The sequence below is a fragment of the Castor canadensis genome, chromosome 17 (genome assembly GCF_047511655.1).
Source record: "Castor canadensis chromosome 17, mCasCan1.hap1v2, whole genome shotgun sequence".
In the NCBI taxonomy this organism is placed as follows: Eukaryota; Metazoa; Chordata; class Mammalia; order Rodentia; family Castoridae; genus Castor; species Castor canadensis.
The window spans coordinates 50,153,413-50,173,041 of record NC_133402.1 but is presented as its reverse complement, the minus strand read 5'-3'; the positions used below and the strand labels follow the sequence as shown (position 1 = coordinate 50,173,041).

At 52.5% G+C, this 19,629-nt stretch overlaps 3 protein-coding genes across 9 annotated transcripts; all 3 read left to right on the top strand.

The window, feature by feature from the left end:
- Positions 1 to 9: 9 nt before the first annotated feature.
- Positions 10 to 3,299, top strand: Nprl2 (NPR2 like, GATOR1 complex subunit). Its single transcript, XM_020174418.2, has 11 exons — positions 10 to 255; positions 748 to 839; positions 926 to 1,094; positions 1,271 to 1,379; positions 1,742 to 1,878; positions 1,969 to 2,066; positions 2,172 to 2,208; positions 2,315 to 2,408; positions 2,483 to 2,600; positions 2,856 to 2,998; positions 3,085 to 3,299. Exons 1-11 carry the CDS (start codon positions 178 to 180, stop codon positions 3,150 to 3,152), a joined length of 1,143 nt encoding a protein of 380 aa, XP_020030007.1. The 5' UTR covers positions 10 to 177; the 3' UTR covers positions 3,153 to 3,299.
- A 1,458-nt stretch (positions 3,300 to 4,757) lies between these two features.
- Zmynd10 (zinc finger MYND-type containing 10) lies at positions 4,758 to 9,662 on the top strand. 3 transcript variants are annotated; one of them, XM_074059269.1, is made up of 12 exons: positions 4,758 to 4,983; positions 5,390 to 5,498; positions 6,925 to 7,041; positions 7,152 to 7,205; positions 7,317 to 7,454; positions 7,567 to 7,655; positions 7,752 to 7,852; positions 8,210 to 8,382; positions 8,638 to 8,763; positions 8,847 to 8,968; positions 9,079 to 9,204; positions 9,286 to 9,662. In XM_074059269.1, the coding sequence occupies exons 2-12, from the start codon at positions 5,427 to 5,429 to the stop codon at positions 9,359 to 9,361; spliced, it is 1,194 nt and encodes a 397-aa protein (XP_073915370.1). In that variant the 5' UTR covers positions 4,758 to 4,983; positions 5,390 to 5,426; the 3' UTR covers positions 9,362 to 9,662. The 3 variants fall into 3 exon arrangements, with proteins under 3 accessions (XP_073915370.1, XP_020030005.2, XP_020030006.2); XM_020174416.2 differs by having other exon boundaries at positions 4,801 to 5,036; XM_020174417.2 differs by lacking the exon at positions 7,317 to 7,454 and having other exon boundaries at positions 4,801 to 5,036.
- A 232-nt stretch (positions 9,663 to 9,894) lies between these two features.
- Rassf1 (Ras association domain family member 1) lies at positions 9,895 to 19,380 on the top strand. Of its 5 annotated transcripts, XM_020174413.2 has the most exons (6): positions 9,895 to 10,189; positions 12,319 to 12,425; positions 16,659 to 16,763; positions 16,951 to 17,248; positions 17,360 to 17,475; positions 18,437 to 19,380. In XM_020174413.2, the coding sequence occupies exons 1-6, from the start codon at positions 9,940 to 9,942 to the stop codon at positions 18,581 to 18,583; spliced, it is 1,023 nt and encodes a 340-aa protein (XP_020030002.2). In that variant the 5' UTR covers positions 9,895 to 9,939; the 3' UTR covers positions 18,584 to 19,380. The 5 variants fall into 5 exon arrangements, with proteins under 5 accessions (XP_020030002.2, XP_020030004.1, XP_020030003.1 ...); XM_020174415.2 differs by lacking the exon at positions 12,319 to 12,425 and having other exon boundaries at positions 10,038 to 10,189; XM_020174414.2 differs by lacking the exons at positions 9,895 to 10,189; positions 12,319 to 12,425 and adding an exon at positions 12,468 to 13,160.
- Positions 19,381 to 19,629: the final 249 nt, after the last annotated feature.

Below are 19,629 nucleotides of genomic sequence, written 5' to 3'. Positions count from 1 at the left end.
TGAGTAGCATGCGCAAGCGCAGTTGAGCAGACCGCTTCCCTGGAGGGTGGAGTGTGTGCGCGCTAGCCTAGGTTGACCTACTTGCCCAGGCCTCTGTGCTCTCTGACAAGGGTCACAGGGTTTGGGACGCTTCTGCGCGAGGGACAAGGGGCTACGGACTAGGTACCGACTAACACCATGGGCAGCAGCTGCCGCATCGAATGCATATTCTTCAGCGAGTTCCACCCCACGCTGGGACCCAAGATCACTTATCAGGTGCCTCCCTGACTCTCGGGACTGGGCGGGGAGAGGAAAGGTCTCTGGAACTCAGCTAGCTGCCTGAGGTAGTGGATCTCCGCTCTGCATGCGGGCATGTCACTTCCTCATTCGCGGATAATGGTCATCGGACAGTATACTCCACCCAGGTCCCGGTTTCTGATGTAGCGAGCAACAAGCGTTGTCTATGGAAAATCGGGCTATGGGTCTATAATATTCAGGAGAGGTGCCAGGTCTCTTGGAACGTGGGGTGGGTGGCCCAATAGATTCCCTGGATTGAGACCTAAATGATGCATAGAAAGTTAGGTGAAGGAGGAAAGAATGTTTCAGGTAGCCAGGAAGCCAATGAAAACAGACCATGTGTTTGGAAACACAAAGGAGTAATAATGAGCTAAAGAAGAGGATTTGAATCTAGGGGTGGGGGAATCACCTTGTATACTCTACTCAATCCCGTTGTCCACTGAGGGGCCTCTTGCCATTCCCCTTTCCCAGGTCCCTGAGGACTTCATCTCCCGGGAGCTGTTTGATACAGTCCAAGTGTACATCATCACCAAGCCAGAACTACAGAACAAGCTTATCACTGTGTGAGGCCCTAGTTGGGTGGGGGTAGAGGGGTCCCAGGAGGAGGGGACAGGCTTGGCGTCAGGCTGACTCTGTTCCACCCATCCAGTACGGCCATGGAAAAGAAGCTGATCGGTTGCCCTGTGTGCATAGAACACAAGAAGTACAGCCGCAATGCCCTCCTCTTCAACCTGGGCTTCGTGTGTGATGCCCAGGCCAAGACCTGTGCCCTCGAACCCATTGTTAAAAAGCTGGCTGGCTACCTGACCACACTGGAGGTCTGCAACAAGATGGGCTTGGGTGTATGGGCAGGTAGAGTTGGGAAAGGTGTTCTTATGTCTCCAAAGCCACCCCCCCCACACACATACCCTGACATCCAGCTCAAGACCCAGACAGCAGACAGCCAGCCGGGAACCCTGGGGTGTACCCACTGTGCTCTTCATGCTCTATCCAGCTAGAGAGCAGCTTTGTGTCCACGGAGGAGAGCAAGCAGAAGTTGGTGCCCATCATGACCATCTTACTGGAGGAGCTAAATGCCTCTGGCCGATGTACTCTGCCCATTGGTATGGCCCAGCCTCTGCAAGGACAGCAGATGGGTAGGGGAGTGATGGGAAAGTGGTAGGAGAGGGTGAATGCTGCCACTGGGGGAGAACAAGACCCTTGAACAAATTGATGGCCAGGCAATAGCCATGAGAAGAGGTGATCATGTCCAGGGGTCCAGTGCATGATGGGGTTGGGTGGGGGTAGGGAGCTTCTTGAGCTTATTTCTTCCCGTCTCTGGATCTCAGTTTCTCACTCCATAAGAGGGGAAGAATGACCCCCACCAGAGTCACCTCTCTGCCTCAAAGGATGCTGGGAAGTTTGGATGGTAATTGAGGGCCTCTTGGGAGAGATGACACTGAGGATATGGGTGGGGTCCCTGCAGATGAATCCAACACCATCCACTTGAAAGTGATTGAGCAGCGGCCAGACCCTCCTGTGGCCCAGGAGTATGACGTGCCTGTCTTTACCAAGGACAAAGAGGATTTCTTCAACTCACAGTGGGACCTCACCACACAACAGGTGTGCCAGCTCTCCCTGAGTATCATCACATTGGGTTGTCTATAGCCTTAGCCTCATCCCAGCCCAGTGACCTCACCCCTCTCTGCCCAGATCCTTCCCTACATTGATGGTTTCCGACATGTCCAAAAGATCTCTGCTGAGGCAGATGTGGAGCTCAATCTGGTGCGCATCGCCATCCAGAACCTGCTGTGAGTGGGGGCTGTAGCCATGCTCAGTAAAGGGTCACCAGCCATAGATGAGCCAAGGATCCTGAGCGTGGGCCTTCAGAAGCTAAGTACAGCTCTGTCCCCTAGGTACTATGGTGTTGTGACACTGGTGTCCATCCTCCAGGTAGGTGAGTTGAATACGGTTGACTGAAGTGTGGACTATATGACTGGCCAGACCAGGCCAGCCTCCCAATCCCTTCACTCAGGCCCCTGTGCCTTCTACTCTCTAGTATTCCAATGTGTACTGCCCGACACCCAAGGTTCAGGACCTGGTAGATGACAAGTCCCTGCAGGAGGCATGTCTATCCTACGTGACTAAGCAAGGTAGTGGAAAACTCTGGGGGAACTAACTTGGGTAGGGCAGGGCTACCTGGTGAGCTGACAGCTGGCACCCACAGGGCACAAAAGGGCCAGTCTCCGGGATGTATTCCAGCTGTACTGCAGCCTGAGCCCTGGCACCACTGTGCGAGATCTCATTGGCCGCCACCCCCAACAGCTGCAGCACGTTGATGAACGGTCAGAGGGGCATTCCCCAGGGCATGAAAGGTTGTCTGAGGGCAGGTGGAGGAACCTTGGGTCAGAGAGAAAGCAGGGGTTTCCCAGTGAGCAGAAGCATGTGGCACTACTAGTCCAGGCAGATTTCCTGGAGGTGATGGTCTTGGAGGCCAGTCTGGTTACTTAGAATTGAAGGGGAAACTCCAGGAAAGGGTTGGCCTGGCTGAAAGAAAATCTGACCAGGGCATCATCCCTCTTTCCTGACCCTCACCCCAGGAAGCTGATCCAGTTCGGGCTTATGAAGAATCTCATCCGACGACTACAGAAATATCCAGTGCGGGTGTCCCGGGAGGAGCGCAGCCACCCTGCCCGGCTTTACACAGGCTGCCACAGCTATGATGAGATCTGCTGCAAGACAGGTGGAGGCAATCATGGCAGGCCAGGTGGGGTCAGGGCAGGGTGACCAGGCCAAGGCTGCTGACCTGACCTTCTCCACCCCACCCAGGAATGAGCTACCATGAACTGGATGAACGGCTGGAAAACGACCCCAACATCATCATCTGTTGGAAGTGAGGCTGGCTACCTGGAGAGGGCATATTGCTGTGTCTGCTCCCTCCTGCTAAGATCTGCCTGGTACATGGGGCTAGACAAGTAGACTAGTCCATAATAACCTGGAAGTTGACCCTCAGTTCTGTAAATAAAGTCATTAATTTCAACCTACCTTTATTGAGTACTCCCTCAGCCAGGCACTAGACGCCTAGCAATGAATGAAATAAGGAAGGTCCCTGGTGCACTGGAGCGCCATCTGGCGGTCATGGCTGACAACAGGCAAGTAAACCTGCAGGTAAATTGTAAACTGAAACACCCAGAAAGAAACTGATGGATGACTGGGAGGCTGAGATCAAGAGGATGGTGGTTGAAGGTCAACCCAGGCAAATAGTTTGCAAGACCCGCCCCCATCTCAAAATAACCAAAGCAAAAGGGACTTCAGTTGTGGCTCAAGTGGTAGAGAGCCTGCTTTGCAAGCACAAAGCCTTGACTTCAAACCCCAGTTCCACCAAAAAAAAAAAAAAAAAGAAAGAAAGAAACAGATGGGATAAAAAGTGAGTTGGAATGGAATCAGGGACTGCTCTAGATTAGATGGGCAAGGAAGAGCTCCCTGAGCTGACTTAATCTCAGTCCTGAGGAGGAAGAATATTCAAGGAGAGGAAAAAAGTACAAAACCTTGAGGTAAAAACTACTTTGGAATATAAGAGGAACCCAAGGGAGGCCCATGGGGCTGGAACATTAGAGGCAAAGGAGAAGGCCAGAAATCTAAGTCCTGAGGTAGGAGAAAGGACAAGAAGTAGATCTTGCGGAGCTCCAGGTAAACCATGCCTGGCCTAGTATTTTGAGGGCAAGAGATGACCACAGAGCTGTCCTCCTGAAAAGGAGTAATGGGAGGGTCCAGAGTGGAAGGTGGTGAAGTGAAAATGCTGCTGCAGTGACCTCATGAGAAGTGATGACAGTCTGAACTACCATGGAGAGAAGTGAACCCTGGGTAACTCCACTAAGGAGTAGAGCCAACTAGTAGAGCTGGGTGTGAGAAATAGCGGAAGAAGGATCATTCTCACATGCCAAGAGAGATGCTGTTGGTAGTCACGGTTATCCCACCCCTGTGCACGTAGACTTGACGTCGTGGGAGAGAAGGTAGACCACAAGAGTCAAGCTTTGGGAGGTGGTGAATTCAAGTGTGACATATTTGATACATTGTAAGAACTTTTGTAGCCAGGCGCTGGTGGCTCACGCCCGTGAGCAGAAATCAAAGAGGGTCACAGTTCGAATCCAGCCCAGGCAAATCGTTCTCGAGACCCTATCTCGAAAAAGCCCATCACAAAAAAAAGGGCTAGTGGAGTTGCTCAAGGTGTAGGCTCTGAGTTCAAACTCCAGTACCACAAAAAGAGCTTTTGTAAATTTTGTAAGTGCTACAGTGTACCCCCCACTCAGCACAACTATATATATATAAAGAATCTAGATTTCGGGAAGACTGTTGAGCAACTCTTGAGTTGCTATTGACAAACATGTAGCCAGTGGTGGGCTGGCCCAGATTTCAGAAGCCGGGGCGGGGGGGGGGGAGGGGGAGGCGGGGGGGGAGGGGGAGGCGGGGGGGGAGGCGGGGGGGGAGGGGGAGGCGGGGGGAGGGTTCCAGGCCGCACTGCACAGGCGCCAAGCGAATCCGTTTCCATGGCGGCGAGAATGCACGCGCCACAACCGCCCGGCAACTGTCCCGTCCCAGATTTCAGCCCCGCCGAAGTCCGTCGTCCGAGAGTGTGTCAACTGCCCGACCCCGACTGCTATCCGAGATCAGCTGGATCTTGGCTCCAACATGGGCGACTTGGAACTGCTGCTGCCGGGAGAGGCTGAGGTGCTGGTGCGAGGTCTGCGTAGCTTCCAGCTACGGGAGATGGGCTCCGAAGGGTGAGGCAGCTGGATCAGGCACAGCAGCCGGTCCTTGAGTGGGGGAGCCTGGGCCTGACATTGGAGAAGGAGAAGTTGACCAGTGCGGAGGGGACATCAGGTGGGAGAAAAAGCTCTAAAAGATAGAAGTATGAGGTTCCTGAGTCCTATCTGGCTCCCAAGATTAAGTTAGGCTTCAGTAGGATCCAGCTCCCATTCTCACTGTCTAGTTTTTTGTTTTGTGGTGATACTGGGGTTTGAACTCACGGTCTCATGCTAGGCAGGTGCTCTTACCCCTTAAGCCACTCTGCCACCCCCATTCTCTTGACGCATACTATGCACCCAAATTCACAACGCGCACCCACTCTGGGCAGGTGGAACCAGCAGCATGAGAACCTGGAGAAGCTGAACATGCAAGCCATCCTCGATGCCACTGTCAGTCAGGGGGAGCCCATCCAGGAGCTCCTGGTCACCCATGGGAAGGTATGCCAAGGTCAGAGTCAGGGCTCATGCCTACCTCCTCCCTCCCACACTCGTGATACCCCTCAGGAGTACTGGGTGCCTGCTCTTCCCTCTGGTCTCCCTCCCCTTCTCCTTTCCTTCCCTCCCCTTCCCTTCTCCTTTCCCTCTCCTTCCCTCCACTCCCCTCTCCTGCCTTCCCCTCCCCTCTTCCCTTTCTTCCCCTTCCCTTTCCTCCCCTTCCTTTCCTCCCCTTCCTTTTCGTTCCCTCCCCTCCCCTCCCCTTTCCCTGAAGGGGAAAAAGGAATGTGGGGGTTTTTTGGTTTGAGGGGTTTTTTTTCTGTTTTGTGTGTGTGTGTGTGATAAGGTCTATGTAGCTCAGGCTGACCTTGAACTCATGATCCTTCTACTTCAGTCTCCCAAGTGCTGGGACTACAGGCATGTGTCACCATGCCTGGATACATGTCCTTTTTTTTAATCCCTGTTGGACAGGACCCAGATATGCCAGGTCTGTGGTTGGGTGTGGATTGATTAGAGAGAATCAAGGATCTTAGAATAGCTTACATTGTAGGAAGAGCACCCAAGTGCTAAAGTCACTGTGAACTAACTGTAAGGCCAGAGGAGGTTCCCACCAAAGTGGGAGTGGAACTTTGGCATGGAATAAGGCAGCCTTTCCAACATGAGAGAAGGGGAGTAAGAAACCAGGAAGATTCCTGGCTGGAGGATGGGCCAGGGGATAGCACCAGTACATGATCTGAGATGTACTTGAGAGTAGGGTTTCTTTGCAAGAAAAAGGTGGAGCCCACTGTTAAAGGATAGGATGGGAAAAGGACACTGAAAAGGGCCTGAGGCCAGGCGCTAGTGGCTTATGCCTATAATCCTATCTGCTTGAGAGGCTGAGATCAGGAGGATCATGATTTGAGGCCAGTCTGGGCAATTAGTTCACAAAACCCCACCTCCAAAATAGCCAAAGCAAAGCGGACTGAGGTGTGGTTCAGGTGATAAGAGTGTCTGTTTTGTAAGCATGAGCCTTGAGTTCAAATCCCAGTCCCACCAAAATTAAGGGGGGGGGAGGCTGAGTAAGAGTGAGGCCAAAACACTTAAGCACCTTGGAGGACCAGTGGACAAGAGGGAGAACATGAGCAGGAAGGCTGGCCTCACAGGAATGCCTAGATGGGAGAGGAGAGGACTAGCATACAGGTGGAGGGACACCAAGGCAGTCTGGCCACAGAGCAGAGGAAACATGGAGAATGTCTCCACAGAGATGATGGAAGACGCTAGAAGTTAAGGTCTAAGATGCAGGAGAGAACTTGGGAAGGGTACTCATGAGACCTGGAGAATCTAGGGGCCCAAGGTAGTTAGAGAGCTAAGCTGGGCCTAGGCACAGATGGCAGGGTTGCTAAAGTAGACCCACATCATCCTTATCCTTTCCCCCCCACACTCTTCTAAGATTCCTACGCTGGTGGAAGAGCTGATTGCAGTGGAGATGTGGAAGCAGAAGGTGTTCCCTGTACTGTGCAGGCTAGAGGACTTCAAGCCCCAAAACACCTTCCCCATATACATGGTGGTGAGCTGGGCCCCTGGCTCACACCCCTTCAGAGGGCCCTGGACTAGGGAGGATGGCTGGCAGCCTGTATCCCTCCCTTGCTTCCCAAGCCCTGCCCTCCCCTTTAACAGGTACACCATGAGGCCTCCATTGTCAACCTCCTAGAGACAGTGTTCTTCCACAAGGTGAGGCGCTAGCCCTACCCATGGGTCACTGCTTCAGACTAGAGCCTGGCAGGTTGTGTCCATGTGGGGAGGGCATCAGAGACAGAAAGTTTCCCCTCCCTGGCCCCCCAGGAAGTATGTGAGTCAGCAGAGGACACCATCTTGGACCTGGTAGACTACTGCCACCGCAAACTGACACTGCTGGTGGCCCGGAATGGCCATGGTGCCCCACTTGAGAAAGATGGGTCCCTGGACAATACCCCCATGCAGGTGGGCTGAGATTTCCTGGGGTTGGCAAAGCATAGATGTGGGTTTCCCCAGGCATGTGTAGCCTGGAGTCGGCCCAGCTTTGAACACTGTGCTCCCCTTCTCCTTCCCCCAGGAGCTGCAGAGGCAGGCAGAGATGATGGAATTTGAGATTTCACTAAAGGCCCTCTCAGTGCTGCGCTACATCACAGACTGTGTAGACAGGTAGGCAACCCTCCAGGGCGAGGGGTCCACAGTCAAGGGCCGGAAGACTTGGCCTATAGCCTCTGCTCACCTCCCTCTCCCCATACCTGCTCCTAGCCTTTCCCTAAATACCTTGAGCCGAATGCTTAGCACTCACAACCTGCCCTGCCTCCTGGTGGAACTGCTGGAGCACAGTCCCTGGAGCCGGCGGGAAGGAGGTAAGGTCCTCTCCCACCTGCCTAAACCTAAACCCATTGCTTCCAAGACATCCTTCAGAATTGCTGGAAGTCAGCAGCTTGCACACAGGCAAGCAAACCCTGCTCCCCAGTCCACAAAGGATATGAGGATGCCTAACCCAAGATGGGCCTAGATCTTGGCTCTGTGGCAGGCAAGGCCCATGAGTCTACTATGGAGGACTCACCCTGCTCTGGGGCAAACAATACTACAGCCTTGACAAGTGCTGTGACCCAAGTTCTTACACCTTGCCAGGCAATAGACAGACTCCCAGCCCTCACAGCTGACCTATTCAAAGAGAATGAAACCCCTGCAACCTGTGAGCTAGTTCTTCTCTCCAGGCAAGCTACAGCAATTCGAGGGTGGTCGTTGGCAGACAGTGGCCCCCTCAGAGCAGCAAAAGCTGAGCAAGTTGGATGGGCAAGTGTGGATCGCTTTGTATAACCTGCTGCTAAGCCCTGAGGCCCGGGCCCGCTACTGCCTCACAAACTTTGCTAAGGGACAGCTGCTCAAGGTGGGAAGCCCTCTCCACTAGTCCCCACTGCCCCAGCCCTGCCCTCACCCTATCCAGCCTCCATTGCATCCCTGCTGGTTATCTTTGCCACCCACCTCCACCCGAGTCCTTTTTCTACATCTTAGGCTTCAGGTGATACAGAAGCGAGTAAGATATAAACCTACTGGTACCCTCAGCCTAACCCAAGCTCTCCCTATTCCTTGGCCCTCTGGCCAGCACCTGTTTTACACTGGCCTTCCCTGGACATCCTTGCAGCTTCGGGCCTTCCTAACTGACACACTACTTGACCAGTTGCCAAACCTGGCAGACCTGCAGGGTTTCCTGGCTCACTTGGCCCTGGTTGAGACGCAGTTCCCTAAGAAGGACCTGGTGTTGGAACAGGTAGACACTTGGAAAGTTAGTTACTCAGGACCACTATTCATTCTGCCAGCTCCTTCCTGCCCCTCTCCATTTCTCTTCCCTAGATCCCAGAAATCTGGGAGCGGCTGGAGCGAGAGAACAAGGGCAAATGGCAGGCTATTGCCAAACACCAGCTTAGCCATGTGTTCAACCCCTCTGAGCAGGATCTTCGGCTGCAAGCACGACGGTAAGGCCAGTTAAGCTGATAAATTAAGCTGATAGAAGGGATGAATGGGATGCAGAGGCAAGGGTGCTTCTGTGCCAGGCCCAGTCAGGCTCTCTTGACTCCTCCCCCAGGTGGGCTGAGACCTACAGGCTGGATGTGCTGCAGGCAGTGGCTCCAGAGAGGCCACGCTGTGCCTACTGCAGTGCAGAGGCCTCAAAGCGCTGTTCAAGATGTCAGAGTGAATGGTATTGCTGCAGGTGAGAGTACCTCTAAGCCCTACTCCCAGGTCCTCCACAAACACAGCTATCCTCACCCTCACCGGGCCCACTTGCCTGCAGGGAGTGCCAAGTCAAGCACTGGGAGAAGCATAAAAAGGCTTGTGTCCTGGCAGCCCAGGGTGACAGAGCCAAGTGAAGGCTGCAGCTGCTGAGAGCCAACCAAGGCAACCTACTCAGAATGTGTCGCTGAACCTCAGAATCTCCGTCTGGTCCCTGCCAGATTCCAGTTTCCCTGGTGGTTAGTACAGCTGGGCCAAGTAGAGCTGCTGACCCATCCCATCCCCCCTCCCACTAAGCGAGGGCTCCCCACTTCCTGCCCCACCCGATGAGGCCGCAGGCTTAGTAAGTTGGGGCGGGAGGTTTGGATGGGGGCGTGGGCGAGGGCCGGATGTGGGGACCCTCTTCCTCTAGCACAGTAAAGCTGACCCCCTGAAATACCCCTGTCTCAGTGTGGCGCATTGCTGTCGTCGTTGGGACTGGGGGCGGGGGGGATGAAGGCGAGAAGGAAAGGGAGGGAAGGGGCTCTTTGAGAGCGATCCCAGAGAGCCTACAGTCAGCTTGCAGATGTTTCCATTGCGCGGTTCTCCTCGGCTCTTAACCAGCCGCCCAGTTTGGATGCTGGGGGCGGCGCCGAAGTCTCGGCCCGCCCTGTGGCCCCGCCCGCCCTGCACTCCCAACGCCCAGAGTCAGCTGAAGCTCTGGGTTGAGCGGGCCATGTCTGCGGAGCCAGAGCTCATTGAGCTGCGGGAGCTGGCACCTGTTGGGCGCACCGGCCCGGGCCGCACCCGACTAGAACGTGCCAACGCGCTGCGCATCGCGCCCTGCACTTCTCGCAACCCCGCACGGCAGCAGGTCCCGGGTCGTGGCCACCGCTTCCAGCCTGCAGGGCCCGCCACGCACACGTGGTGCGACCTCTGCGGAGACTTCATCTGGGGCGTCGTGCGCAAGGGCCTACAGTGCGCGCGTGAGTAGCTGCCCCGCACACCAGTGAGAGCGGAACGGGCGGTCAAAAGGGCAGCGCCGTTGCTGCGAGTCAAGTCGCGGCGGAGAGGGGGTCGGCGAGAGCGGTCCTGCGGACCGGGACTGTTACCTTGCCCCATCACGGAAGAGAGCTTGGGAGGCTGATAAAGTTTATCCCTTGTCGCACTCCATCCGTGGCTGGGGTACAGTTAGGCAGGGGCACTGCCTGTGAACAAGGTGCTGGTTTCAAGTTTGTCTTTAAGTGCCTTGGCAATTCTTGAGAAAGGCTTTGTGCCTACTGTGCTCATTCTCAGGCCTGCCTCTTCCCAACGGTTAACCCACTATGTCTCCCAGGATTGCTGGGGTGAAGAAGGGAAGTTACCTACCTATGGACATGGTCGTAGAAAAAGTCAGAACATTGGGAGGTCTGCCTGCAAGCAGCAATTTTGTTGAGTCTTTAGTAAATGTTGTTTTGGACTCAGTGAACCCGGGTCTAAAACATGGAACACAGTCACACACAGTGATCCTTCTGCCCTCCTGGGAATCACCAGCAAGCAAAAGTTGCTGGCTGTACAGCTAGAATCACCTGGGCAGTTTTATAGTGTTCCACTCCCCTTATGCCTGGATCATATCTCAGACTTGTTGAGACAATTGTTGGAAGTGGGCTCTAGGCATCAGGAATTTTTAAAAACTCTCCAGCTCATTCTAAAGTACAGCCTGGGCTGAGAATTAGTGCTTTGGCCCCTATAGGAACTTAAAGACTGTGTGGTGCTCCTATGCATGGAGACTTCATCCGGTACAGGCATATGTCACACATTCAGCTGGTGAATCACAGGAGTTTGTGACACAATACAAAGCAGGAGCAAGAAGACACTGCAATGTTCTCAAGGAAAAATAAAGCAGCCATGGAGATTAGAAACAAAATTAGGGTGTTTGAAAAAAATGTAAAGATAAGGGAGTGCCTGCCTAGCAAGAGCAAGGCCCAGATTTCAAAAACTCCAGTACCACCAAAAAAAGACAAGGGAGGAATCAAGAATGAGTTGGAAGCCGGGCACTGTGGCTTCTGCCTGTAATCCTAACTACTAGGAGGCAGAGATCAGGTGGATCACAGTTCAAAACCAGCCAGGCAAATAGTTCTTGAGACCCTATCTCGAAAAAAAGGGGCTGGTGGAGTGACTTAAGGTGTAGGCCCTGAGTTCAAGCCCCAGTACCACAAAAAAAAAAAGAGTTGTGGGAAGGGGCGTTGGGGATATGGCTCAAGTGGTAGAGCACTTGCGCACAAGGTCCTGAGTTCAAACCCCATACTGCCAAAAAAATGGTTTTGGTTTTTGCCTCAAACAACTGGAGTAATCAGTGGCAATTTTTTTTTTTTTGCTGAGACCAGGAACTCTGGAAAGGGCAGGGGTGAGGAGGAAGAAAAGTGAGTGAAATTTTGTCCATGTGCACTTGAAATCTCTATTAGACATCCAAAGTCAAGGTACTATACATAGGATTTAATCTGAGGGGGCATGTCGGTGCTAGAGCCCTGGATCTGGGGCAGGTGAGTGTAGACAGGGCAGCAGCAAGTCATCAGGTGAGCCCTAGATATCAACCATTAGATCCACATGTTGAGGCAGAACCAGCAAGGATGTTGAGTGGGAGTTGCCAGGAAGTAGGAAAACCTGGAGAGTGAGTTCTGACCCTAGGAGTCAAGGGGAGAGTTATCAAATGATGTTGAGGACCAAGGAAGAGTGGACACTGAGGACCCTGACCAGGGTAGTTACCTGGAGGGGAGGGACAGCCCTGACTAGAATAGGTAGAGGAATGAAGACAAAAACTTAGGCGTGTCTGAAGAGACATGACAACTAGAGAAGGCCACAGATTAAAGGTTTTTGTTTTCTGCTTCAACTAAATGGGTAGAGAAGAGGGTTACTAGGCCAACTGTTGAGCAGGCATGGATCTCTGGATCGATAACCGCTGGAACACGACAGTCTATGCAGCAGTGGGTAGTAACAGACTGAGATAAGGCCGGTCGTGCAGGGTCATGCAGAACCTGGTGGGTAACTCTCACCCTGGGGCTTCCCTTCAGTCCCCGGGACACTTTCCCGAGCTGAAGCTGGGGCTCCTCCGCCTCACGGCTAGCCCTTTCTGCAGACTGCAAGTTCACCTGCCACTACCGTTGCCGCGCGCTCGTCTGCCTGGATTGCTGCGGGCCCCGGGACCTGGGCTGGGACCCCGCGCTGGAGCGGGACACGAACGTGGTGAGCGCGGGAGCTAGGGGAGCCCGGGTAGGGCGGGGACGCACAGACCGGCAGGCCACAACGCAGGCGCTTGCTGGCAGTTCGGGCTCTGCGCACAGTAGCGTTCAAATGCCGATTTCCCGACATTAGAGTGACTAGTTCTGCGCGAAGGCTTGGCGGTGTGCCCGGGGGTGCTGACTCCAAGCAGACCTTACAAGCCACGGACAAACTGCTGCCAAGGCGCGCATAGGCTCGGCGCACGCGCACTTCCTGCAGCCGCTTCCATCCGGCGGCGAAGTTGGTGCACATGCGCACACCTACCGAATAGGTTTCGTCTGGGAGGCGGGGCCTGCGAGGCGGAGCTGAGTTGAGCTGCCTGGGCGATGAGGTCATCCCTAGAGAAGTAGCATGTGTGTCCCCGCCCCTCGACTTCCTCTCCCAATGAGACAAGAGCTAGAGCCTGGCTAACTACGTTTTAGTCTTAACGGTTGCGGCGCGGCTCTGGCTCCGGCGCAAGCTCACACTGGTACACGCAAACGCACGCACGAGCCTGGGGCGGTGGTTGGAGTTTACAGAAGCAGTAGGTCAGGGGACCGGGCGGGCGCAGCGATGGGTGAAGTGGAGACGCCTTCTTTCGAGATGACCTGGAGCAGCACGACAAGCAGTGGTTATTGCAGCCAAGAAGACTCGGACTCCGAGCTCGAACAATACTTCACGGCGCGTACCTCGTTGGTCCGCAGGCCGCGCCGGGACCAGGTGGGAGCCAGGGGTGGCCGGCGGCGGGCGAGGGGCGGTCGCTGGAACCCCGCCCCTCCCCGGTAAGTTGCCGCATGGAGAGTTGGTGGGCAGCCCTATCCTCCGGGCGGGGGACTGGCCCTCGGAACCGCGGATAGGGCTCTCAGCTCAGGGTAAAGCCCCCGTTCCAGCGCGTCGATACTGAGTCCCGAGGCGTCCTTGCTCTTATCACAGACCGGTTGAACCAGGGGAAGCAGCTTTTTAGCTTGGGTTAGACTAGAGACGGGCGTTATTCACCTATGACTAAAGCAACTGCGCAGCTCGGGTTAGCATCCTGATTTCGCGTTTGGCACTCCCACTCCTTCCTTGGGGAACTGAAGGAGGAAATGGAGGAGGAGGAGCCCTCGCTGGGAAAGTGAAGTATGTTTAGGAGAGGAGAGACGGAGGGAATCCAGCCCCTACATGTACACCTGGGTGGAACCAGCTGAGTTCCCAGGCTCTTGCTGGAATATAGAAGATTCAGTCCTCCATCTGGCATGGACTCTTGGAAAGCATGTTTGGGAATGGATAGGAAGGGAGCCTTTGTTTCCTTGTTCTGAACGGTAAGCATTCAGAGGAGGTCAGGCGCGTTTGGGGTGGTATGGCTGTAGACTGGGTAAGCATTCAGGAGCACTGTGCCCATAGGGGATGAGAAGGCAAAGTTATAAAGTGCCTGAGAGGGGTGGAAAGAGATCCCCGTTAATAATTGAAGCTTGTGAATCGTCTGAACCTCTCAGAATCTCCTGGGTTGTCCCCATTATCAGAGACCTCTGTGGGGATGTCATGGATGTGACCACAAGGCTCAGATAACTTTTTCTGGCCTTGAGAAGTGTAGCCTCAGGGAAGCAAACAGATCAGGACATAAAGGGGACCATGAAGTTTAATATACCAGGAAGCAATGGGGTAAAATTCCTTACTTGAACCAAGAAACTGAAGTTGGATGATGCTTTTGGTGAAATTTGACAAAATTTCTTACAGAAGGGGTGCTGCTCAACATCCCAAAATCTCAGCCCAGGGGTTGTTTCCATACCACTCAGCCTGAGCCATCTTCCACTATGGAAAGATGGGAAAACCACAGGCACTAGACAGTTGAAAATGAGGTGGAGGGCTCGGGGTATAGCTCAGTTGTAGACACTTGCCTAGCATGCATGCTCTGGGTTCAATCTCCACCCAAAAACAAGGAAAAGGAGGCTGAGAAGACCCAAGTCCTTTGTAAAATAAAACCTTCAGAGCTGGGGGTGTGGTTCAGTGGTGGAGCACTTGCCCAGCATGCATGAGGTTCTGGGTTTAATCCCCGGCACCAGAGGGTGGGGAAGTAAAGAGTGGAGAGTAAGTTGCTATGGGCAGGAAAAGAGAAATTCCATAACCCTCCTGTGCATCCCTCTGGGACATCATTGGAATCCTCTTCCAGCAGGCAACTTTGGGAACAGAAAAAGTAACTTCCTCTTCTTGAGGAAGAAGAGTCTTGACAGGATAGGGTAGCCTCTAGACTAAGGCTAGAAAGAGTAAATTTAGATACTGAGAGAAGTGTGCACTGGAGAAAGGAAGGAGCTGGAACTGAGGTCAGTGGGTCCCAGTCCAGGATAAAACAGGATGGAAAGACAAAGGAGTAAATTTTCTCATTGTCTTGACTGGAGCTTAGAACTGTCACAAGGATGGAGAATTAGCACACTCTTTGTGCCTTCTGTGTTCTGTAAACAGAATATGCTTCTTGCCCCAGCACTAGAGTCTGTCTGTTCAGCATTCCTCCCAGCACCCTTCCCATCCTGGTACTCCTTCCCATTGGGGCATTCTGTATGTCTCAGCCTCTGTCCTTGGGCCTGAAAAAACACATCTACCTCTTATTCCCAGTTTCTAGTCCTCATTTTCCAGGGCCTAAACCATTTGTTCTTACTAGCCTGACAGGATTGCCCACTGTCCCTAACATAGTTTCTGCTGGAGTTTTCATTCCTCAGTGCTCTCCTCCATCCAGAAGATCTTTGGGAACCTGGGGGGCAGAGGGCAGAGGTGGGCATTGATTTTCATCCTTCCCTCACAATCTTTCTATGAAGCCTTAGTTCTCAGAAACATAGATTTGCTGGCTGCTGAAGACCAGGAAGTTCTGGGTGAAGAGCATGCTGCTGAAAGTCCATGGGCTCCACCTTGCTCCCTCATCTGTCCTCCTCATTTGTCCCCATCATCTGTTTAAGCAACTTAGAGGCTCCAAACCAGTAGTTAGGGAGAACCCTAGCTGTGCTGGGATCAAAGCTGGGCACAATTTCATTCTATAGGAGACCCGGTGAGAATTTCTCTGGGAAAAGACTTTGGTCAGTGGTGATTTCAGCTGTGTTTCTGACACTCCCATTCCAACCAGACTCCATCTTACATCAACAGGAAATAAGGCTGAGGCAGTAGGGTCAAGTAAGTTTGGTTGAAGAAAGTCAGTTCATAGTCCTAGCTGTTCTGACTCACACTCTGCCCTCTGCAAAAATCAAGTCCCTGAAAGAAAAGGGGACTGAGTGGTGGAACTAAAATCTTTGCCCTAAATCTCCAAACAGCAGGGGGAAGCACAGAAACCCCTCTGCTACTTGGCATTCATGGGCCAGCCTATACCAGGAAGTTGCTATTCACCTCTGGCCTATCAGATCCTGGCCTAAAGTTGCCTTTTCTGCAGTTTGGGTCAAGATTAAATGGCATGTTACAGTGATTTCCTCACTACATCTGAGAAGTCAGAGCTGGAAGCTGGTCCCAAGAACCCCACCAAAGGATGTTGACATTGTAGAGATTACCCTTCCCCTCCTGCCTGCTGATGACTGGACTGCTGATACGCACCAGCTCCTACATCACCTATGCTGCAGTATGGAGTGGAAAAATGGGTTGCCTTCTCCAAGAACAAACCCTGACTCCAACCCAGCTAGGGTGCTGGGATTAGCTGTGCATTTGAGACATGGTTTTGTTTTGTTTACTTATTTTTTGGTACTAGGGCTAAACACAGGTCCTACCACATAGTAGGCAAGTGCTTTACCACGGAGCTATACCCGCAGCCCTGAGTAGTGGTTTTACTTTGAACAAAAGTTCCTTCTCAGAGTCCCTCATGTTTTTCTGGCCCCTGGCCATGTGCCCTCAATTAAACTTGGTTTTATGATGTCCTTCGGGTCACATCCAGTCTTGAGGTGGCCCCTGGCAGGCAGCAAAAAGAAGCTAAATGATTCTGCCTTTGTCATCTGTACCTGTAGCATGTAGAGCTAGGAGCAGTGACAGGTTCGGGGGGATGGGTTCAGTGACAGGGCCAAAATCAGCCAATTTCCAAGAGCTGCCCCAGGGCTGGCAAGAGTGGCTCAAGTGGTAAGAGTCCCTGCCCAGCAAGCGCGGGACCAGAGAGTGTTCAAGGCCAGTACCGCCCAAAAAAGAAAAAAAAAAAAAGAGCTGCCCCAGACACTGTTTTTTAGAGAAGCCCTGTGTTTCTCAAAAGCCCTATATTCATGCTGACCTTTTGTTTAGGATGAGCCTGTGGAGTGGGAGACACCTGACCTTTCTCAGGCTGAGATTGAGCAGAAAATCAAGGAGTACAATGGACAAATCAACAGCAACCTCTTCATGAGCCTGGTGAGTTAACTATTCAGAAAGGTAGTATGGGGAGGGACAAGAACCCAACTGTGTGCCTGATGCCCCAAAACTCATAGCCAAGATATTGTTGGATAGACCCAAGTGATTTATGCCTACCTAGCTATGTGGACTGACCCCTAGACTGTTTCATCTCACTGTCATTATTGGTTTCTTTCTCTCATTTTAGAACAAGGATGGCTCCTACACAGGCTTCATCAAAGTTCAGCTAAAGCTGGTGCGCCCTGTCTCAGTGCCCTCCAGCAAGAAACCACCTTCCTTACAAGATGCCCGGCGGGGCTCAGGACGGAGCACAGCTGTGAGGCGCCGCACCTCCTTTTATCTGCCCAAAGACACTATCAAGCACCTGCATGTTTTGTCACGCACAAGGGCACGTGAGGTCATTGAGGCCCTGCTTCGAAAATTCTTGGTGGTTGATGATCCCCGCAAATTTGCACTCTTTGAACGAGCTGAGCGTCATGGCCAAGGTGGGCTTCCTGTGTGTGAGCACGTATATACTTGTACCTGTGCATGCAGAGGCTGAAGCATTTGGGCCTGTCTCTGATCACACACATCCTTTTCCCCTATCTGCCCTTCAGTGTATTTCCGGAAGCTGTCAGATGATGAGCAGCCCTTGAGGTTACGACTTCTCGCAGGGCCCAGTGAGAAAGCCCTGAGCTTTGTCCTGAAGGAGAATGACTCTGGGGAGGTGAATGTGAGTATACAGTCTTCATTATTGTCTTGCTTGTCACTGAATTAAGTCTGATGGGCTGCAGCTACAGTAAGGCTGGAAGGAGGAATTGAACTGGAGGACAAGTCTGGCAAAGCCTCTCCAGGAGTGTGTGGGCCTTGTGTCTAGAGTGAAGGCTTCTAGGCCACTCATGTCAGAGCTTATGGCCTATCCCAGAAGTCAGAAGAACTGTCTTGTTGCTTTGCTCTTTCCTGGTATGGAAAATCCTCTGAAGATTGCGGAGTACATCTGACTGCAGATCAAATCAAAGGTGTGAGCCCAAGACCAAAACATGATAGAGGCTCCCCTTAAAGCATTAAGACTTTGCCTATGCTTGGGTATAGTTCATTGGTAGAGCAAGTGTTCAGCATGAGCAAAGCCTGAAGTTCTGTCCCCTGCAGTGAAGGGGGCGGGTTGGGAAAGTAGAAGGGATGTAGCTTAGTGATGAAGTGCTTTCTTCACATGCACAGGTCTTCAATTGATTTGATCCATAGCCCTAATTTTTACAGATAGTTGTTTTTGGGTTTTTGTTTTGTTTTTGTGGTACTGGGGTTTAAATTCAGGGCCTCATGGTTGCTAGGGAAGTGGAGTGGCTCAAGTGGTAGAGCCACTCCACCAGCCCTCCATAGCCCCATTTTTTTAAAACAGTTTTTACCTCAAAGCTATCTGGTTCCCAGGTATTGGGCTTATGGTGTTGGATTAGATTCAGAGTGTGGACACAACCTGACAGCAGGTAATTGGGGAATGTCCTGTTTTGCTGCTTCTCAATGAGGTGACTTATTTGTGGGATCCATCTTCTATACAAATTGTTGGGGTTCCTAGCACAGATTGTTTGGACAAAAGCCTATCCACAGAAAGGCCATGATGTGGTGATCTTCTCTGGGAAGAATTTGCTGGTTTGATATGCCTGGTGCAGCCTGTGAACCTCCCCTCTTCCCCCTTGCAGTGGGATGCCTTCAGCATGCCTGAACTACATAACTTCCTGCGCATCCTGCAGCGAGAGGAAGAGGAACACCTTCGTCAGATCCTGCAGAAGTATTCCCGTTGCCGTCAGAAGATCCAAGAGGCCCTGCACGCCTGCCCCTTGGGGTGACCTCTTATACCCCTGGATAGAAGGAGGAGAGTAGGCAGTGCCAAGAGAGTGCTGTGTGAGTGTGACAGGGCCCATGGGACCTGAGGAATGAGTGTGCATGGAGGCCTTCTCCTGTTGCGGGAATGAGCCCAGAGAATAGTGAAGGAGCTGGTCCCCTGTGTCCACCAATGGGTGTAGCAGTGCATGGCTTTCCAACCATCTGTCCCTCATGTAATGGGTCATGGTGGGCCAGGGCTTCCCTGGGTAGCTACTCCAGGCTTGAAGCAGGAATGGGGCAAAGTCTCCTTAATTCATATCTCAGACGTGAGAATCTTGGAGACCCTACAAACAGAACAGGGTTGTGTTTGCAGGGGTGAGGTCCCTCATCTATGGGAAAAAGGTTGTTTTGGGTATTGGATGGAATCTCAGGATAGCCCTCTCAGAACCAAGGGTGGGTACTCTAGAGTAAAGAGGCAGTAAGGTAAAGTCTAGGTATCCCTCTATTGTGCCTTCTGACTCACACCTTCCTAAGGTCAGGGAGAGCTGGTTCATAGTACAGAAGTAGTGCCTCATTGCCTTCAAGGAGGATATCCTTGGGCCAGGCTAGGGTCTTTGTGAATGAGGGCAATGGGCCAGGCCCATTCTTTGTTTGCCAAAGCCAGGGACTCTCCCTCATATATTGTTGAAGAAGTGTGTGAATGCATGTAATGTCTTGTGACCTCAACTGAATGCCTCCTATGGGGAAAGGGATGGGGATAACAGTCATCACGAAGGCCTGAGGCCTGAAAGAATTGGCTGAATAAAGATTTAAGAATCTTCCTGCTTTTGGACTCTCTATTGTGGGACCACAGCCACAGTAGCCCCTAGTGATGGGTAGCTGGGTGTCTGGTTCATGCCTGTAATCCTAGCTACTCAAGAGGCAGAAATCAGGAGAATTGTGGTTCAAAGCCAGCCCCAGACAAATAGCGAGACCCTATCTCAAAAATACCCAACACAGAAGATAGTTGAAACAACACAAGTAGAAATCACCCAGGGAAAATGCATAAAACTAAGCAAGAAGATAGCAA

Excerpts from the sequence above, each read along its gene's own strand:
- Nprl2 (XM_020174418.2), top strand. The coding sequence starts at position 178 with ATGGGCAGCAGCTGCCGCATCGAATGCATATTCTTCAGCGAGTTCCAC. Across the intron at positions 1,380-1,741 it reads CCGATGTACTCTGCCCATTG|ATGAATCCAACACCATCCAC; the intron begins GTATGGCCCAGC and ends GGGTCCCTGCAG. Across the intron at positions 2,601-2,855 it reads CTGCAGCACGTTGATGAACG|GAAGCTGATCCAGTTCGGGC; the intron begins GTCAGAGGGGCA and ends CCCTCACCCCAG.
- Zmynd10 (XM_020174416.2), top strand. The coding sequence starts at position 4,945 with ATGGGCGACTTGGAACTGCTGCTGCCGGGAGAGGCTGAGGTGCTGGTG. Across the intron at positions 7,206-7,316 it reads AGACAGTGTTCTTCCACAAG|GAAGTATGTGAGTCAGCAGA; the intron begins GTGAGGCGCTAG and ends CTGGCCCCCCAG. Across the intron at positions 7,656-7,751 it reads ATCACAGACTGTGTAGACAG|CCTTTCCCTAAATACCTTGA; the intron begins GTAGGCAACCCT and ends ACCTGCTCCTAG.
- Rassf1 (XM_020174413.2), top strand. The coding sequence starts at position 9,940 with ATGTCTGCGGAGCCAGAGCTCATTGAGCTGCGGGAGCTGGCACCTGTT. Across the intron at positions 12,426-16,658 it reads TGGAGCGGGACACGAACGTG|GATGAGCCTGTGGAGTGGGA; the intron begins GTGAGCGCGGGA and ends CCTTTTGTTTAG. Across the intron at positions 17,476-18,436 it reads ATGACTCTGGGGAGGTGAAT|TGGGATGCCTTCAGCATGCC; the intron begins GTGAGTATACAG and ends TCCCCCTTGCAG.